Source organism: Diabrotica undecimpunctata, chromosome 8 (assembly GCF_040954645.1).
Source record: "Diabrotica undecimpunctata isolate CICGRU chromosome 8, icDiaUnde3, whole genome shotgun sequence".
Classification (NCBI taxonomy): domain Eukaryota; kingdom Metazoa; phylum Arthropoda; class Insecta; order Coleoptera; family Chrysomelidae; genus Diabrotica; species Diabrotica undecimpunctata.
Window position 1 is genome coordinate 10,942,521 of NC_092810.1, and position 20,136 is coordinate 10,962,656.

The window sequence follows — 20,136 nt, forward strand, 5'->3', positions numbered from 1 at the left end:
CCCTTACTCCGGAGTGTGACTGTGGTGCGCAACGACAGACCGTCCGTCACATTGTTGAAGAATGCCCCCGAAGGCGGTTCCCTGGAGTTTTTGACGAGTTCCTGAATGCGACCGAAAGTGTTTTAGACTATATTAATGCATTAGATGTTCGTTTGTAATACTCCATGTAATGTTTTATATTGCTTTTTAAATATGTGTTCTTATTGTATGACATACGATAAATAAATAAATAGGAGAAGAGAAGGCAGAGATAACTGGGTCATGTGGAATGAAAAGGATAACGGAGGGTTATAAAAAGTGGAGAATATTCAGCTGGATGAAAAATCGTGAAATCCAGAAAAAGGCTGGCTATAGGATTTACAAATAAACAAATCTTAGTTCATTACTTTATTATGTTTTTAATAAACAGTTAACAATTGAAAGGTATCTAACAATAACTAATAAACTTATTTTACAAGTTTTATAAGGTATGGGTATTAACGATTTATTTATAAGAAATATTGAATCATTAATCTTTTTAATTTAAGTGTAAGCATTTTAAAGGTTAAAACTATTTTCTTGCAATATGTTTGTCACATTAAATAGGAACATTTTCCTTATTATAGTCGGTTATTAGTATAAATCAGTTTCAAATTACAATTTTTAAAAAAAAGAACGAAAGTATTACTTTTCTTTCTCTAATTGGAAATACAATTCTTCCAATAGATTAATTTTATCTCCCTCGTACATAATGAACATTCATACGTTTTACTATAAACGACTTTAAAAATGCTAATAGTTTTGAGTTTCGTTCCTGAAACGACTATTTGATGATAGTTAATTTTAATTAACTTAGAGTTAATATTAATTACCGTAAAATGTGAAAATTGATCATAGGAAACGAAATTGATAATACCGAATGATTCTGAATATTTTAACTTTCCCTCTAAGAACCTTCGTCTTCTTCTTAGCCTTTTGTCTCCATGTTTGGACATAGGCCTCAGCCAACTCCTTCCATCGGTCTCTATCCTGAGCAACATATTTCCAATTTGTTCCGGCTATTCTTTTAATGTCATCAACCCATTTCATCTGTGTTCTTCCTCTTGGTCGTTTACTTTCGTAAGGTCTCCAATGTTGTATTGTAGTATTCCAACGTTGGTCTTTTTGTCTAGCAGTGTGGCCCGCGAAGCTCCATTTAAGTTTGGCAATTTTTGTTGCTATGTCCTCGACTTTTGTTTTGGATCTTACCCAGTCGTTCCTCTTTTTATCTGACAGTCGTATAACTAACATTGCTCTTTCCATTGTTCTTTCTGTTGTGGCTAGTTTATTCATGTTTGCCTTGGTTAGGGTCCAGGTTTGACATCCATATGTCATGGCATAAGAAGCTTATTAAACGGTTAACAACGTCGCGTCGTTTTACTAAGTAAACACTAGCGCGAAAGCTGCGATTGTTTGGTTGAAGTAAGTATTTCCGCAAACAGTGACCAAAATAAATGAAATTGTGCACGGAGATAGTCGTAGCAGCATTTAGATGATTGCCGAGACTGTAAACGCCGATAAAGAAACTGTCAGAAAAATTGTACATGACGAATTGAACATAAAGAAAGTCTGTGTGAAGTTGGTCCCAAAAAATTTGACTTCTGACCAAAAGCTCGTCCGTCAACAGATCGGCTCAGATTTTCTTGAGAGGTTACATGAAGAGCCTGAATTCATGGAAAACGTCATCACTAGCGATGAAACCTGGATATTCAAATACGATGTTGAAACTAAGCGACAATCCATGCACTGGAAAACTAATGCATCGCCAAGAATGAAAAAAGCAAGGATGTCGAAATCAAAATTTAAAGCCATGCTAATCGTTTTTTTCTGAATGGGTTCCAGAGGGTCAAACTCTAAACTTAACTTACTATTTGAAAGTTTTGGCAACGCTGCGAGAGCGAGTTTGTAAAAAACGGCCGGAGTTGTGGAAAGACAAGCCGTGAAACTTCCCATGCATCCAGGACAACGCACCTTCCCATAACGCACTATTTGTGAAGCGTTATTTAGCCGCTATAGGCATTTCAGTGCTCGAACATCCGCCGTACTCGCCTGATTTAGCACCCTGTGACTTTTTCCTGTTTCCGAAGATCAAACCTGCCTTAAAAGAAATCCGGTTCGAGTCGATGGAAGAGGTGAAGCGAAAAACGACGGAGCTCCTAAAAGCTCTAAGAAAAGAAGACTTCCAGCATTGCTTTGACCAATGAAAAAACGAATGGAACGGTGTGTGGCGAGGGAAGGGAAGTATATTGAAGGAGAGCATTCGATTGTAGAATAATTTTTAAAATAAAACTCTTTTTCATAAGCAGTCTCGTTATTTAATAACCAGACCTCGTATATAAGAAAACTTGGTGCTCGTCTATATAAGGACTATGACGAAGTAGGGGTGGACAATGCCCTCCAGAGAGTTCTTGAGGAAGGATAATCTTAACATCAGAACCTTTGGAACCCTTAATAACCACTATAATGGACGACCTGGAAGAAAAAATGGTGGACAGACTGTATTTTCCGCGAACGAAGAGAAAACCATTATACAGCTGGCTGCAATATGCGGCGAGTGGAGATTTCCCCTTGATTTGCGAGATATAAGGTCGACAAGCGCCTCTTTTCAAAAACAATTTACCTGGAACTGACTGGGTATATTCATTACTGAGACGGCATAAAGGAGAAATTACCCAAAAAGGGGCGACTACCAAATAACATATTCAATTATGACGAGACCAATGTACAAGATAACCCCGAAAATAAGAATATGATATTTCATGGTACATGTTCATGGTTTCATATTACAATGGACTGAAAATGGTTCAAAAAGATCACCTTGCTGTACTGACAGATGCTTCTCTGTAGGTTCTCGATATAATCGCACCCATTATGCATGGATAGATTCACAGATATTAACGGATTGGTTTACTTGACCTTTTACCACATACAAAACGTCTTGGAGGGAAATTTTTAGTAATTGGATAAACTATCAGTCCACATTAACCACAATAGATAAGAAAGATTTTCCAAACTTGTTAAACACTACACTTCAGCACATGGACAAAAAACAAAAACAGCGGACGAAAGCAGCACTCTAAGACGAATTATTATTTCCTCCTTTGCAGCCACGGGAATTTACCCTTTCCCCCGAGAATGTTTCAAATAAGTAACTTAGAGAAGATGAAGAAATAGAGGGCAAAACGACAACCTTTTGGTACGTTATCTAAATCATCATCGATTGGAGAAGTTTAAAAATCAGCAGCGTAAAGTTAGTAAAGTGCTGCATTGCCATCGATTGTTGTTGTACCTGGTGACTAAGAGATCCTTTACTAAAACAGCAAGCTACGGGAACATTATGGCGCATCTTAATTGATTTAAGAGAGATAGTATGTAGTTATGACATACAAAAATTAGCTTTACCAAAAATATGCCATGTTTTGAATGTGGCTTTAATCCGAAGGGATCTCGCTCTTCCAAGACTTTTTGTTACTTTTTCCTCCAAGGCTTGTGTAGATATGAAAAAATCTGTCGTTTTTAGCTGACGTCACCCACAGCGGTTATATTACAACTGTTACCATTCCTAATTTTTTTATTAGTCACCATCGGATCTGTACATTCATTAAAATAGGACGGGTGCATTGGATAGGACATGTAGAAAGAATGGAAGAAGGCGAAATACGAAACAAAATATTCAAACAGATGCCAGTAGGAAAAAGAACAAGAGGAAGACCGAAACTGAGATACTTAGAACAAATAGAAAATGATATAACAACCTGAAAAATAAAAAACTGGAGAAAAAAAGCACGAAGCAGATCAGAATGGAGAAGAATCCTGGAACAGGCCCAAGACCCAAAAAGGGTTGTCGAGCTAGTGATGATGATGATGACTATCGGATCTGTAAATTTAATTGGACGGGTATTTAAGAGTACCTACGCTCTTAGTTTTAGGTTATATTGTATCAGTCTTTTCTAGTTTTAATTATGTTTTTTACAGTGTTAATTTTACACAAATATAAATAAATGATGTAAATAAATGATAACTCTCGTTACGATACTTTATGTTTTCGTCTAATTTACATATGAAGTTTATTTTTGGGGAAAATTGATAGAAAATGTTCAAATGTTCTTTAGAAAAAGTCTGTAATTATTCAATAAGAATTCCACTGATAATGCGACTTGGATGAAATGTTCGAATATATTTAATGAGGAGTGGTAAATTTTCAAACATTTTATTGCAAGATTTTTTTAGTTTTATGTTTACTCGTAAAAGTTGATTGACATACTTTGAAGTTTAGACTTTTATCTTGCACAGTATAAAAATATAAAATATGAGAAACTTTTGAGAAATTTTGAAGTTAAAATATGCAACAGGAAAGAAAAAGTGTGACTCTAGAGATTGACGTCTGTAAAGTCGAGATGTTTACAAAATTAACGTAATTAAATAATTACGATTTTGTACTAATTCTGTATGCACAGATATGTACCTATCTGGTGGTCTGATCCGTAACCACCTTCGTTGATTAGGACGCTGCGATCTCAAAAAAACATTAGTCCTAAAAAGTCTGACGTTTTTTACGTACACGTGTCACACCTTAACGCCATGCAGCCATTTTTATATTTTTGACAGCTCCATAAAGTTGACATGTGAAAAAGTTATTTTCGATCTCTCATTTTCAACATTATTATTTGAGAAATAAAACGCTGAAAGAAACAAAAAAACTGACTAGATATTATGGCACTGATGCTCCTTCAGACTATGCTGTTAAATGGTTCCGTGACTTTCGTAGTGGCCATATACTTACATTGGATGGACCGCCTTCTGATGCAGTTTCACCGGAAAATGTGAAAGAAGTCCATGAAATAGTTTTAGCTGATCGTAAAATGAAGGTGCGTGAATTGGCAGAGTCCATTAATCAAATATTTATATTTTCAACGAAGTTTTGAATATGAAAAAATTATCCTGCCGATGGGTGCTGCGTTTACTGTCCATTGACCAAAATTTTGATTGTATGACCTTTTCTCAGCAGTGTTTGAACCTTTTGAAGTGCAATCTGTCGGAACTTTGGCGTCGATTAGTAACTTAAAGAAATCTGGATTCATTACAATCCACCAAAGAACAGAATGAACGCCCGGTAGTGGACTGAAGCCAACAAAGGCTCTCCGAAGCAGCCAAGAGTGGATCAATGGATCAGAAAAGTTATAGCAACTGTATTTTAAAATTACAAAGGCATAATTTTAATTAACTATCTTGAAAAAGGTAAAACTATTAATAGAAAATATTATTGTTTGTTATTGGACAAATTAGGAACTCAGTGAGAAACAGTCTCGCATGCAGAAGCAAAAAGTGGTTTTTTTTAAGAAAATGCATTGGTACACAATAGAAGTATGACTTGGGATTCGCAGATGACATAGTTTTAATAGCCGATAATATCCAAGAACTAAATGTGATATGTTACAACAATTAAATGCAGTTTCAGGAGCGGTAGGCTTAAAAATGAACTACAGCAAAACAAAAATACCGAGCCGAGACCAGACAAATATAACAATACAAAATCATACCATAGAAAATGTTGCACATTATGTATATCTAGGTCATGTTATCAAACTAGGAAAACCAAATCAAGATGCTGAAATTAAAAGAAGAACACAACTAGCATGGGGCGCTTTCGGCAAATTAGCATATATCTTGAAAAACACCTCCATTCCTGTAAACTTAAAAAAAGGTGTATAACACATGCATACTACCAGTTTGTACTTACGGCTTGGAGACAGTAGCCCTTACCAAAAAATCTGCTAAAAAATTAGAAACAACGCAAAGAGCAATGGAACGAATCATGCTTGGAATATCACTAAGAGACAATATTAGAAACACCGAGATAAGACGTAGAACGAAGATTAGGGATATTGTGGAAGACATTGCAAAAATGAAATGGCGCTGGACAGGTCACGTAGCCCGATATAATGACAACAGGTGGACACGGAGAATTCTGGAATGGAGACCAAGGACGACAACAAGAAGCATGGGAAGACCTCAAAAAAGATGGGTAGATGACATAAGAACAGTGGCAGGCTAACAGTGGATTAGATTGATGGTAGATAGAGAAAGATGGAAGCAATTGGGAGAGACCTACATTCAGGAGTGGATGGAAAATGGTTGACAAAGAAAGAAGTATGACAATGGCAAACATTTGTGAGTTGGATTTCGAATTGCTTTTTCATCCGGCATATTCTACTGATTTGCCTCCATCTGATTATTACGGGTTCCCAAATCTGAAGAAATGGCTAGTAAATAAAAAGATTAGCTTAAACGAAGAGATAATTGGCGAAGCAAACACCTATTTTGCAAACCTTCCAGAATAGTATTATCCGGATGGAATAAAGAAGTTGTAAAACCGCTGAAATCGTTTTATCGAGCTAAAAGAAACAGTGTATCGAATAAAATAAAAGAAGTTTCTGAATAAACCTATTTTTTATTTCAAAGGGGGATACTTATCAGACCACCAGATAGTCTTACTTATCATCAGAAACTCTACCTAAAACTTTAACTTCTTCACTTCGTCCAGACGTCCATAAACTGGCATTTGAATTGGCCATAAACGTATGGTAGGTAAGAAGTGATATTATGGCTTCATGTCAAGATATAAAGAAATATCGTTACGGCAGCCGGAGAAAACATCAATGGCAACGGCTGCAGGATTTAGCAAAGCACGAGTTGATAAATTCTATGAACTTTTACAAAGAATTTGTGAAGACGAAACATTGACAGCCAAATGCATATTCAACGTCGATGAGACAGGCTGCTCAACCGTACAACGGCAATGTCAGAAAATATTAGCCAAGAAGGTAAAACATTAGATTGGTAACATTTCTAGTGGAGAGAGGGGGTAAATACTACTGTGGTTTGTTTTGCTAGTGTAACAGGGCAGTTTGTAACACCCATAATAATTTTTAAGAGAAAACGTTTTCAACAGGAACTTTTATTAGGTGCTCCGCCTGGCAGCATTCTCATTATTAGCTATACTGGACATATCAGTAGCGATCTTTTTGTAACATGGCTTAATCATTTCATTGAAACAGTGAAACCAAGCCCTGACGCACCTGACGCACTTGTTTTGTTATTGTTGGACGGTCACAACATCCACAGTTAAAACCTAAAAGCTCTACAAATTGCCAGGGATAATGGAATTAGGTTATTGCAGTTACACACAGACTTGAACCGTTGGTTGTTGGAATCTTCCGAGCTTTTCAAAATGTTTATTTATTGACAATGCATACAAAAATTGTTGCTGAATAACGTGGGTCAGACTGTATCAATGTTTTAGGTTTGCGGGATAATTGGAGAGGCTTATATGCTTGCTGCAACAGTGAGAAATGCATAAAACGTTTTTCGTGCTAGTGGCATTTGGCCTAAAGATGAAAATGTCTTTAAAGAAACTAATTTTGCAGCTTCAATGATGTTTGACAGTGCATCAAACTCCAACCATGAATCCCAACAGGAAGCATCCTTTTCTGAAGAAGATAATATTCGCTTGGCAAAAAGAAAGACGAGAGCAGCATTAACTTCTTTAAATTCTATTTCAGTTCAGGATATTTTGCCGTTACCTATAAAGAAATCAAAATCATCAAAAGTTTGCGGCATCCAGGATGCAGTTGAATTGACTAGTTCCCGGACAAAAACTAACTTGAAGCACGAGCTTAGGCATCTAAAATAAAATCGGTTAAAACTACTTTAAAATTGTCAAAAATTGGTTGTGAAAAAAAAAGTAGCAAAATTAGGTGTAGCTAAATCTGACAGCTGGTATTGGGAAATATGCGAGTCTGAATCAGTTGAAGAAATGATCCAATGTTTTAAATGTAAAATTTGGCATTATGCAAAATGTTTCAATGTACCGCTAAGAACTAAGATATTTTATTATTCAAATTGTAAAACTTAAGATTGAGATTCATAATATTACATGACAATACAGATTTTTTACATTTATGTTAAGTTTATCAGTTACAAAACGTTGAATATTAGTTTATGTCATGTTAATATATATTTTTTAACACATTCCTTTCAAAAATTCAAGCCTCTATTATCCAATAACTCATTAAATTTGGAAATCCGTGAAAAGTTTACAAGATGTGTGGTCTGTACTTTTGTATGGATGTGAAACTTGGACTTTAAACGCCGATATCATGAATAAAATCGAGGCGTTTGAGATGTGGTTGTATCGAAGGATACTAAAAATTCCATGGACTAGCAGAACTAGAAACGAAGAAGTTCTTCGAAGAATGGGACATCAACGAACTCTATTAAATATTATTAAGAGGCGTAAACTAGAATACCTTGGACATATAATCAGAGGACCAAGATATGAGTTCCTTCGGCTAATTCTCAACAGTAAAATCGAAGGAAAGAAATGGATAGGACGGAAGAAACTCTCTTGGTTGAGGAATTTGCGGCAGTGGACAGGTTTGATAGCGGACCAATTGCTACACGTAGCGCAAGACCGAGATCAGTATAAAAATATTATAAGCATGGTAGTCGCCGACGTTCCGTAGGGATATGGCACTCTAAGAAGAAGAAGAACACGTTCCTCATGTTTAAATATTGGTTTTAACACCGGTTCAATTTAGGGAGCTAATGGTCCAATTAAAGATGCCCGTATCGCAAATTGGACTTTTGTTTATATTTTTTTCATTTTGAAAAATAAAATATAATAAACTACCATGTATCTATTATTTGTGATTTTTTGGAATATAAACAGCATTTAGTAAATGTGTTTTATGATAAAATTTTGAAATATTTATTAACACTTTCGCTGCTGACTTATATGATAGACGAGTTGCCGAGTGCGGCATTTTTTTTCTAAAAATTTTAATATTTTGGGCTTTATAATTGCTTTAGTACTAAACTGAAGCCCATATATAGAGAGTTTAGTTGTTTTTTATCAATGTCACGCATGCGTGTCGGGCGCACCTAGGTATAAATTTTTTGCCATGTGCTGACTGACACGCATGCGTGTCAATATATTTTTTACTACTTTAAAATTTTATTGAAGACAATTTTAAGAAAACTAAGTAAAAACAATTAAAAACAAAACAAAAAGTAATAAAAACTTAAACACTAGATAAACAATAAAAAAAACTTCAAATTCATAACATACATAACTACGTAATTTGTTTATATGTATAACACAAAATGTTGCACTATTGATGGTAATGGTTAAAACATTCGACGCATAATCCGGGCTCTTTTGTACATTGTTGGCAGTGGTAAAGCATCATTTTACGGATTTTCTTGCCAGAGCACACTCTACATCGCCTTCTTAGTGTTTGTCCTTGGCCAAAATTTTGGTAATAATGTGGACTGTTTTAATTGTCGGCCTCAGCTTGTTATTCATCCCAATGTTTAATAGTTGTTCCAAAACTGACAGTCGGTAGTCATAAAGGCTCATCGGACGTAAAACAAATTGTTTATGTAGCAAATACGAATTCATTAGCATCAAGTGTATGTAATGTATGCCCAACTTCTTGTACCAGCTTAATGATTTTCTTTCACATGGTAGTAAGAGTTTAGTTGGTCTTGCCGATCGACACCCACCATGTTTTCCAGGATAATAAACAGCAGACATTTTATTATTGAAGAACGTTATTATAGGTCGTACTTTGTACAATCAATCTTGAACTTCTTCTCCACTGGCTGGGTTTCTAGCAAAATGTAAGCACCTCATAATGATGAGGAAACGATCCCTACTTATATGCTCCGAACAACATTTTAAATGAAATAATGGATGAGATTTCCAGTAATCATTAAGTCTATTTAATTTGATGGTTCCAGTGTGAATCAATAGTGCAACAAATTTTAACATTTCTTATCGTGAAACTGGCTTCCACTTTGTAATTCTTGATTTTTCTCGTATATGTTTAGAAAGGAATATCTCTTCTTTCCTCCTCGTCAGTAGATTCATATAACAAAGCTAACATCTCACTTTCACTTAGTTTATTAGGATTTTTCACCAGTACTTTACGTTTATTACATTTTGTAGGTCCCGGTATAGGGTCCGCCATTTTAATAAGACAAAACGGTCTATACGCGAACGTAACAAAATAAATAAGCCGAAAACCAACCTTCCATTGCAACAATACAATCACACTGCTCGAATTCTTTGAACGCGTGTCTGACTTGACCGCGCTAATTTGTATCCCCTACTCTAGCACGTCCAAATGCCGAATGCCGCGAATGCTGTCCCATTGGGAAATTCTAAAAACGACAAACATATTTCAAATACTTTGTGCCTTAGCAACACGCTAACAAGATGTGAACTATCTGCTGCATACACTGTATTTAAAATGCTCTGTTAAATTTAACTGGTCAGATGTCACGCAAGTATGTCGTCAGCACCTGGCAAAATAACTTAAAGTCACGCATGCGTGACATCAGCAGTGAAAGTGTTAACAAGTGTAATGCAATAGATATTTTGAAAAGTTGTCGAAATCAGGAAACCTTACCTTACCAGTTTAAAAATAGACTAGTTTGAAAATTAAATAAAAATTGTGTGACATTCCTATTTGAATGTTTCAAACATGTAATCTATTATAATATTGAATAATTTGTATGAGTATAGTACTTAAAAACTTAAAAAATACATAATCCAGCCATTACTTAAAAAAATACCACTGTTGATACCTTTCAACTCTTTTGTTGGAGAAAACATACAATCATTGAAATTTGTCAAAGTTCAACTCTTATGTAGTTGTCAGAGCTGGTCATTAATGATATTTTCTAAATCGTTATTCGGGTGGTTGTTGCTGCAGGCAGACATTTGTCGAATTTGATTCTAAAACAGGAAAAATACTATACTAAAATATGTTTAGCCATATAAGTTATTTCAAACTATACATATATTTTACTTATTATAGAAACATTTAAATTCAAAAAGGTAAAAACAACAACAACAAACAAACACTACAGTATAATAGACCAGCATTTCTGTGTCTGATTCTGATTGACCTAAAAAAGCGTTTGACATAGTAAGACTCAAATATATAATCCATCTTCTGTAGATAGATAAGTTCCCCTAAATATTACAAAAACTATAGAAAACATCTACCAAAACAACAAAATGGAAGTCAGAATAGATGGACAACTTACAGAACCTATAGAAATAGGCAGCGGAATAAGACAAGGGGATTCATTGAGCCTCATGCTCTTCAATTTGATCATGGATGAAATCATCAAAAGCGTTAATTTTGATGTTATATAACAATCAGACGACGCAATATTGATAGCCCAAGATGAAGATAGTCTGCAAAGACTGGTCCAAAAGAATTTAATATGACAATCTCATCTCAGAAAACTAAAACAATAGTAGACAGCAAAGAAACAACCAGATGTAAAATAGAAATTGATGGCATCAGTATTGAACAAGTAATGGAAATAAAATACCTGGAAATTACACTGTCCAGCTATGGAGAAGTACAAAAAGCAAATAGACTGGCAGGATGCCTTAATAATACTATATGGCGAAACAGACACATTAACACTAAGTTTAAGTCAAGAATTAATGAAGCCAGTGTAAGACCAATTATGACATATGCCTCAGAAACAAGACCCGACACAGGCACATCGCAAAGGCTACTGGAAACGGCAGAGATGAGAGTACTGAGAAGAATTGCAAGAAATACGCTGAGAGATCGAAAGAGAGGTAGACATTAAAAGAAAATATAACGTACTATGTATAAATGAATGGACACAAAATAGAAAAAAAAGAATAGAGTAACTACATAAGCAGACTGGAGGAGACTCGTATCGTCAAAATAGCAAGAAATAAGTCACCAAAGGACAAAAGAAGTATCGGACTCCAAAAGATGGAGTGACAACCTTCCATAGAGGTATTAATCCGCCAAAGAAGAAGCAGAATTGCTTATAAAGAGGAAGAATAAGAAAAAGAAAAACAACATAAATGGACCTGGAGAAACTCCGATAATAGAAACAAGAGTAAGGTTGACTATATACCCCTTAATAACAACAAAATATACACAGTTGTATCATTCTGTTCTCTGGTGTATTATAGTAGTGGGTCCCTGTTTTCTTAACGGTTACCAATTGACGCCAAAAGTCTGGAAGATTGCGTTTCATATGGTCCAAACACTATTGAGAACTGTAGCCGAATGTAAGTAAATGCGGCACCCATCAGCAGGATGTTTTCATATTCAAAACTTCAAAATATAACTAGTGGGCTTCTTACTCATTTTTGTAGCCTCTACCAATTCATGTACCTTTACTTTACGATCAGCTAACACCATTTTATGGACTTTTTTCATATTTTTCGGGGTAACTTCATCCAAAGCCGTCCAGTACGTGGTTCATCCAAAATTTGACAGTGTATTTTGAAGGAGAATTAGTCCCATAATATTTATCCATCCCTTTTTATTTAAATAATTATAATTGACCCAATTGGTGAAGGAGGGTACTTATCAGATCACCAGACATATTCAAATTAAACTTACCACAAGGAAATGACAAATCGCATTTGCTGATATTTTGATTTGGGAATCCTGTTCGTCTTCAGTTCGTTTTCCAATTTTCCAGCCTTTCGAGAACGTGAGTTGGGCGTTACTTGTATATATACATAACCATGTTATCAGTAAGCAACAAATTATTGGGTAAAAATTACTTTTTCTAAAAAAAATACGTATTAAGTAATATTAGAAAAAAGTGAAAATCCACCAAACCTTAGACAAGGAAAGGGAGGGGACGCGTAATCGTATGGAATTGACTGAAGCCTAAATTGGCACCAACCGGCACCTGAAAAGTTGCCAGGTCATATTTTATTTCTTCATTAGATTGAGAATAATGGATATGTATATATATATATATATATATTATATATATATATATATATATATATATATATATATATATATATATATATATATATATATATATATATATATCGTGTTTCAGTAAATCAGTAAATTGAAGTTGAAATGAGTAGATCTACTGAAAAATCAGTAGGCCTGGAAACACTGCGAGTGGTAGTAATAGGCAACCTTTGGGCAATGTACAGTCACAAAACATGGCAATTACATCGAAGCTGGCTTCATTTTTCGAAGGATTATTAAATTAATGTTACCTGTCCTCTCTCTTTCCTTGTCTATACACCAAATGATATCCCTGATGTCATTGTGCAAAAGTCTTTACGAAAATACCTTTCCAGTATGATTTCAAGTACTAGATGGGCAATTATCGAAGCAAACTACTTCGATAATTCGAGGTCAAAAAACCCAGGAAGATCGTGCGTGGACAACACATTTACCCTTCAACAAGTAATTGAAAAACGAACAGCTCGAAACCTCCCTACGCATCTGGTATTTATAGATCTGGAGAAGGCTTATGATACAGTTCCTTTAAAACTCTTATTTAGTGTCTTGACGAAAACGGACCTTAGTAAAACATATCTAAAAGCAATACTGAACATCCATAAATGTCCTCAAAGCACTGTTAAAACACGAAATACTTTCTCAAGGGTATTTACAGTAACGAAAGGCTTGAGACAAGGATGTTGTCTTTCCCCCACCCTATTCAAAATATATATCCAAGAAGCACTGCACCAGTGGAGACAAAAATGTGCGGGAATGGGGTTGAAGCTTAACAACCATTATCTGACAACGCTGTTCTTTGCAGATGATCAAGTACTAATTGCAAGCTGTGAAGAAGATGCAGATTATATGCTTAGAAAGCTCAAAGATGAATACGAAAAATGGGGGATGAGTATGAATATGTCTAAAACAGAATATATGCGAATAGGCAGTGAAGACGAAGACCCGGATTTGGAAATTAGACAAATGAAAAGGTGCTACGAATACAAATATTTGGGAAGTATTATCTGCAGTAAAGGAACAACGGAACGAGATATAGACTATAGAGTGCAACAAGGCAGGAAGAGTGTTCAAATTCTGAATTCGATACTTTGGTCCAACAAAGCTACTATGAGAACTAAAATGACTATCTACAACGTAATTGTAGAGCCCATTCTTACATATGGAGCAGAATGTTGGCAAATGACAGTAAAAGGAAAGAAAAAAGTTGACACGGTTGAAATGGACTATCTGAAAAGAGCTTGCCGTATATCAAGAGTAGAACGTATACCTAATTCTGAAATTAGAAGAAAAACAGATAGAGTACATACAACTTCTGAAAGAATAGAAACTAGACAGTTAATATGGTATGGACACGTACAGAGGATGGACGACAACAGATGGCCAAAAAGAGCTATGGAATACAATCCAAGTAATAGAAGGAAACGAGGAAGACCAGCCAAGTCTTGGATACAAGGTGTTATGGAAACCATGAAAGACAGAGCCATTGATGAAGACACCTGGAGAGATAGAAAAAGATGACGATCGAAATGCGGGAAGCGGCAGAAGCTGTAGGATCCCCGCTTATATATATATATATATATATATATATATATATATATATATATATATATATACATATATATATATATATATATATATATATATATATATATATATATATACATATATATATATATATATATATATATATATATATATATATATATATATATATATATATATATATATGGTAGCTAATTATAATTTATTCTCTTTCAGCCCTGAAGAAGCCAAATTAATTCTCTTTGGCGAAAACGTTCGGCGAAACAATTGATACACATTAGAGTATTTCTTGCAGATTTCCCCAATATTTAAGAGTTTACTATATATATATATATATATATATATATATATATATATATATATATATATATATATATATATATATATATAAAACCCGTTTAATTATATGATAGTTCGCGTATTGAAGAACTCAATAAATATACCAATACATGTAGAAATATTCAAAACAAACAGCTAATGAATATACGTGTAGACCCTGATTGCTGAGGCAAGACAAAAGTGTAACCCGAAAGTTAACTGGGTAATTGTCAAGAACATGGGACAAGCCCAAAAAAAAAGAAGAAGATTCTTTTTTTTACACAAAATAAAATTAGTTCTATATAAATGATTTATAGACAAAGAGATCCACATTTTACTGATTTATTTAACTTTGTCTTAGACGAAATAATAAGATAAAGTAATATCCAAACCACTGGAGTCATTTCCATTCCATTCCATTACTGTAAACAGTAACATACTGTTCATGCAGATGACTTAGTCCTCCTAACAAGAAAAAAATAAAAAATGTATTAAGAACTTGGAAGGCGAAGCAAGAAATTTTGAGTTATCTATAAATTAACCAAAAACCAGATAATCATAATTCATGATGCTAAAAACAGGAAGAAAGAATTACAACATTGAAAATGTCAGTTAGTTCAAGTAAATGTAATTGATAATAATGGATGAAGAGGAAGAGAAAAAAGAAGTAAAAGAGAGACTACTAAAAGGGAAATATATGAAACAGTAATTTGACCAGGGGTATTGTATGCTTGCGACACTTGGACAATTGATAAAACAGATGAAATGAAAATAGAGATCTAAAAAAGGAAAATATTGCGATGTATTTTCGGTGGAGTTAGACAACAGAAGGACACTAGCAAAAGAATAACAAATAAAGAAGTAATGGAGAGTCAGATGGTCTTGGTAAAAAGAGTAAGAAAAAAGAAGTACTTGTGACTCGTTTGGAAAAAATATATAAATGTTTTGGATGGGTTGGAGTCACTAAAGGGGCTATTGGTTAACTATTTATTATCTCGAGCTTTCAATTGTGCTTACAATTATTATCAAGAGCTGCTAAAAAAGACAAAATATCTTACAAAGTTGAACTAGAAAGAAAAAAATTTTTTGTTAACTCGCCAAATAAAATTAGTTTGGTTAATAAAATTGCTACTAATATATCTTAAAAAGAATTAATACAAAAATGTCCTTATCTAATAAATGCTTCTCTGAAATTTTAATATAATTTTGAAAACATTTTCTTAACTTAATTTTCGTTTTTGTGTATTTATATATATATATATATATATATATATATATATATATATATATATATATATATATTGTTATGATATGTAAAATCGAGAAAAATATTGGTTTGTTTAAAAATATTTCAAAGTTCAAAAACATTAAAATAATTCAGATAAGTAGGATAATATCCAACAAACATTTCTAAGAAGGAAAGTTATTAAATTCTTGGATTACCTGTACTAAACAAAATGTAAGCTTTGCATAAATTATTTCTTTGTTATACTTGAGTGACCCGCATAATTTTAAGTGAAATCCAAAGACAATTGAACCACATTAATGCAGTGATTAGAGACAAATAGAAGAGATTTTAGAAAGAGGTTTTTGTTAGTTTTAAGAATTATAGAAAATATTATTTGTAAATAAGTTTTAGGAAATTTTATAATTATAGGTAAAAATTTGTTTGTTATCGAAATGAAAAAATGGGGGAATTGTGACGAGTTTTGATTAGCGGAGATTGAAAAAGGTGGGATAAGTATGTAGGAAAAAGTTTAGCGAGATAGAGGAGAGAGAAAGGATAATCAGTTGGTTTCCAAGTCGGTAAGACGAACAGTGATTGTTCTCTGGCGGTTCCTGAAATGTAGCAAGCAGTAGTGTTGAATGTTAGTGAGTTTTTGTGGAGTTAGTGTATCTGACAGAAGCTGAAGCAGCAAAATATTGTAAGTCATATTTCTCTACTTATATTCCAAGAGTCACTGTTCAGGCCAACGAGAGATTCAGTTTATCGTAAAGAGAAGATATTCCAAGAGTCATTTTTCACTCGGGCCAACGAGAGATTCAGTTTATCGAGAGGAGAAAGGCTATCATAATTTGAATGATTTGTGCTTTTGAAGGAGATCATTAAGGACGATATACTTGCAACAATCTGTGTAAGATTGCTGATTACATAGGGAGCGGTTGAGAGGAGATAATATAGTCTACAAGGAACAAGGATTTGGACCACTCATCATCAGAGAGAGATATTTTTGTTTCTGCAGTTTTTTTCTTTTATTGATAACACAATTTTTACACGTAATTTAGAAAGGATATAAATATTTTGATTAGGAGAGTTAGAATAGTTTGGGATTTTGAGATTTCAATTAATATTGTTTGTACCATTAATTTTGATTGTTCACGTACGGAGAACAAAATTTTGAGAATCCTTATATGAGATTTGTTTATTGAAAACCTTTGAGTGTGAATTGTTTCATTATTTTTATTTCAATATATAGTGTTAGATCATATGTGTTTTTTATTATTCCGGTATTCTCTGGACCTTACCTTTCACATGTAATAGCATAGATATTGAAGCACGAATTTAACCCTGAGATAAAAGAATTAAAATTGTGATAGAGTAATAATCATATCATTTAAATAATTTTAATTAATCAAAAAAATTAATTAGCTAATTATTGCTTGGCGCACCAAGACTTTAAATATCACAATAATATATATATATATATATATATATATATATATATATATATATATATATATATATATATATACGTAAACCTTTACCAGAAGTAAAGTAATTAAATGTGTATAAGCATTAAAATTTTTAACTAATAGCATTTTTCTAAAAATTACAAACTAAAAAATGGAATAATTGCAGCTTTGTTAAATAGATTAAATATAAAATATAATAACCACTTTACAACCGATGTAATATATATTAAAATTAAAATCCATCAAAAAAAAATATCTATTAAAGGAAAAATATCTCCTTAAAGTTCTCATATCTTCAAAACTTTTTAGATACTCTCGAAAATCGGTCCCACCTTACAGGTTTTCAATTTTCAATAGAAAAATCAATAGAAGTTGTATTCTCTTCAACCTTTTTGGCACAATCTCAAACCCTGGACTACGAAAAACAGCTGGAGTTTAAAGATCGTCACAAACTATTGGGTTTAATTCTTGATTCAATGTTAAGATGGAAAGATCATACATCTGTGGATTACCATTACCACTAATAAAATAAATTTTATTTGTAACCATGAACCATTTTAACTCAGCTATTTAATAATTTTCAATAAACAAGTTATAAAAATGTGTAGATAGAGCAATTATAATAATTGACAGAATCTTCTTTTTATTGGATGTCATTTTATAACAACGTGAAATAGGTTACATTTTATAAATAAGTAAAAATCTTAATATTTAAATGAAGAGATCGTCCATTTAGAACACTTATAGTAGACATTCAAAAACCTTTGCAAAAATTAGGATGATTTTAAATCTACCTTCAGGAATCATGTCAAAAATTTACAAAAAATATTATAAAAAAGTTTCTATTTACCAGAACACCACGTAAACTCTACCCTTGTTAAGATAGAAACGATAACTTCCATTTCAACAATCGTAGAGTCTATACGTCGTTTAAATAAAAGTAGAAAGGTTTAAGAATGATTATGATTTTGTCGGAAAATTACGGCATTTCGGCACTAACTTCGATTCAATCTTTCAATCTCAATTTATTAAAAAAATAAAAAAAACTCACCTGTTACTTCGAATCATTACTAAATCGTTACTTGGAAATAAATCCGTATAGCTGGCTTGTTGTGCTGAAAGATGGGGAGTAGCTGAGCTCACTTTTCAGATTCGTCCCTTATATACCTAGAAAATCACAGGCAACACTTTTGTCCAGGGATTTAAATATTACACATAAATAAACATGGATTCTTTGTCAAAGACATTTGCATGTTTTGAATATAGATCGAGAAAATAATATTAAGAAGACCTACTCAACTTTTGAAGTAAAATTCCACCAAAAGTTTTGGGCTCAGAATGCATTAATAAAGTAGTTCATAAGAAGTACATTTCAATGTAAATTGTGTTTAGACCAAATTTTAAGGCTACTTTTTAGTTACATTTTATGCTTTAACTACTTAATTTCTGAGAATAAACCATCAAACGAAGTCATTAATCATGCAAGGCGAGGCATTAGTGTGAGAAAGTCCAAGTTCAAAAAAACGACATACACATTTCTGTTTAATCTCATTCATTCATTTCAAATTCTTTCGTTTATATCTCTTTTTACTGTAGTTTTTATTTTATAGACCTAGCTAAATAAAAACTAGCTTGTTTAACTCTGGAGATTATGGAGACCACCTTCTCGCTCCTTTCCTTCATATCCACATTCTCTCATGTATGTTCAGCGGTAGTACTTAAAATAATTCCGTCAATTCGTTGTCCAGAACATGTAGATACATTTTCCGTTTATGTGATCCTTGTAACGGGATTTAATTAAGCATCCAGAAATCAGATCTAAGTAACTCAATTCAGTTTAAAAATTTAAAATCCTTTTAATATTATTCATTGCTTGTTGCTCAATGCGATTGTTTGTTTATGGCATTGAAAATATCGGTGTAACTAGAACACGCGCTGACCTAGTGAAATTTGCAATTTAATCAAAAGCTTATTTAATAATGTTTACAAATTATATTAGAAAAACATGAATGCATAAACAAACGAACGTGAGTTAAATACCCGGAAAATAACGGGAGTAGATGTTAAGAATTAAGAATTAAGAGTTAACAGTCGAAGCTAGTATTGTCATCCGTCAACTGGGTACTCTCTCTCTTATTGTACTTAGAGAACCAACAAAGTTATTATGAGTATCCAGTGAGTTCGAGTTAATCAACCCCATGCAGGGGGTAAACTACCACTAGAGTTCCACTATCAGAACAGACCAAGGTACAGAGTACAAAAATGAAGTAATGCACGAACTAACAAAAATGCTAAAGATAGAGCACAACAAACTTCTCAACGACGTACCACCCACAATCGATTGGAAGTTGTGAGAAACTACTTCTTCCTCTTTCAGTACCGTCTCCTATCGGAGGTTGACTACCATCACAGCCAATCTTTACTTTGTTGGCTGCAGCTCTGAATAACTGTATTGAACTACACCCATACCACTCCCTTAAATTTCGCAACCAGGAAATCCTACTACGTCCTACATTTCTCTTTCCCGAGATTTTTCCTTGGATTATGAGTCAAAGCAGAGAGTACTTTTCTCCTCTCATTATGTGTCCCAGATATTCCAGTTTTTTCGTTTGTATGGTTTTTATGACTTCGCATTCCTTCCCCATCTTCAGCAGAACATCTTGATTTGTTACTCTTTCTGTCCATGGTATTTTCCACATTCTCCTGTAACAGC

The 20,136-nt window shown here is 33.5% G+C and overlaps 1 protein-coding gene across 1 annotated transcript; it reads right to left on the minus strand.

Annotated features, from left to right (window-relative positions):
* Positions 1-433: 433 nt before the first annotated feature.
* On the minus strand, positions 434-18,538 carry LOC140447184 (uncharacterized). Its single transcript, XM_072539685.1, has 3 exons — positions 18,475-18,538; positions 12,495-12,666; positions 434-10,822 (listed from the first exon to the last, which is right to left on the minus strand). Exons 1-3 carry the CDS (start codon positions 18,489-18,491, stop codon positions 10,742-10,744), a joined length of 270 nt encoding a protein of 89 aa, XP_072395786.1. The 5' UTR covers positions 18,492-18,538; the 3' UTR covers positions 434-10,741.
* Between the last annotated feature and the right edge of the window lie 1,598 nt (positions 18,539-20,136).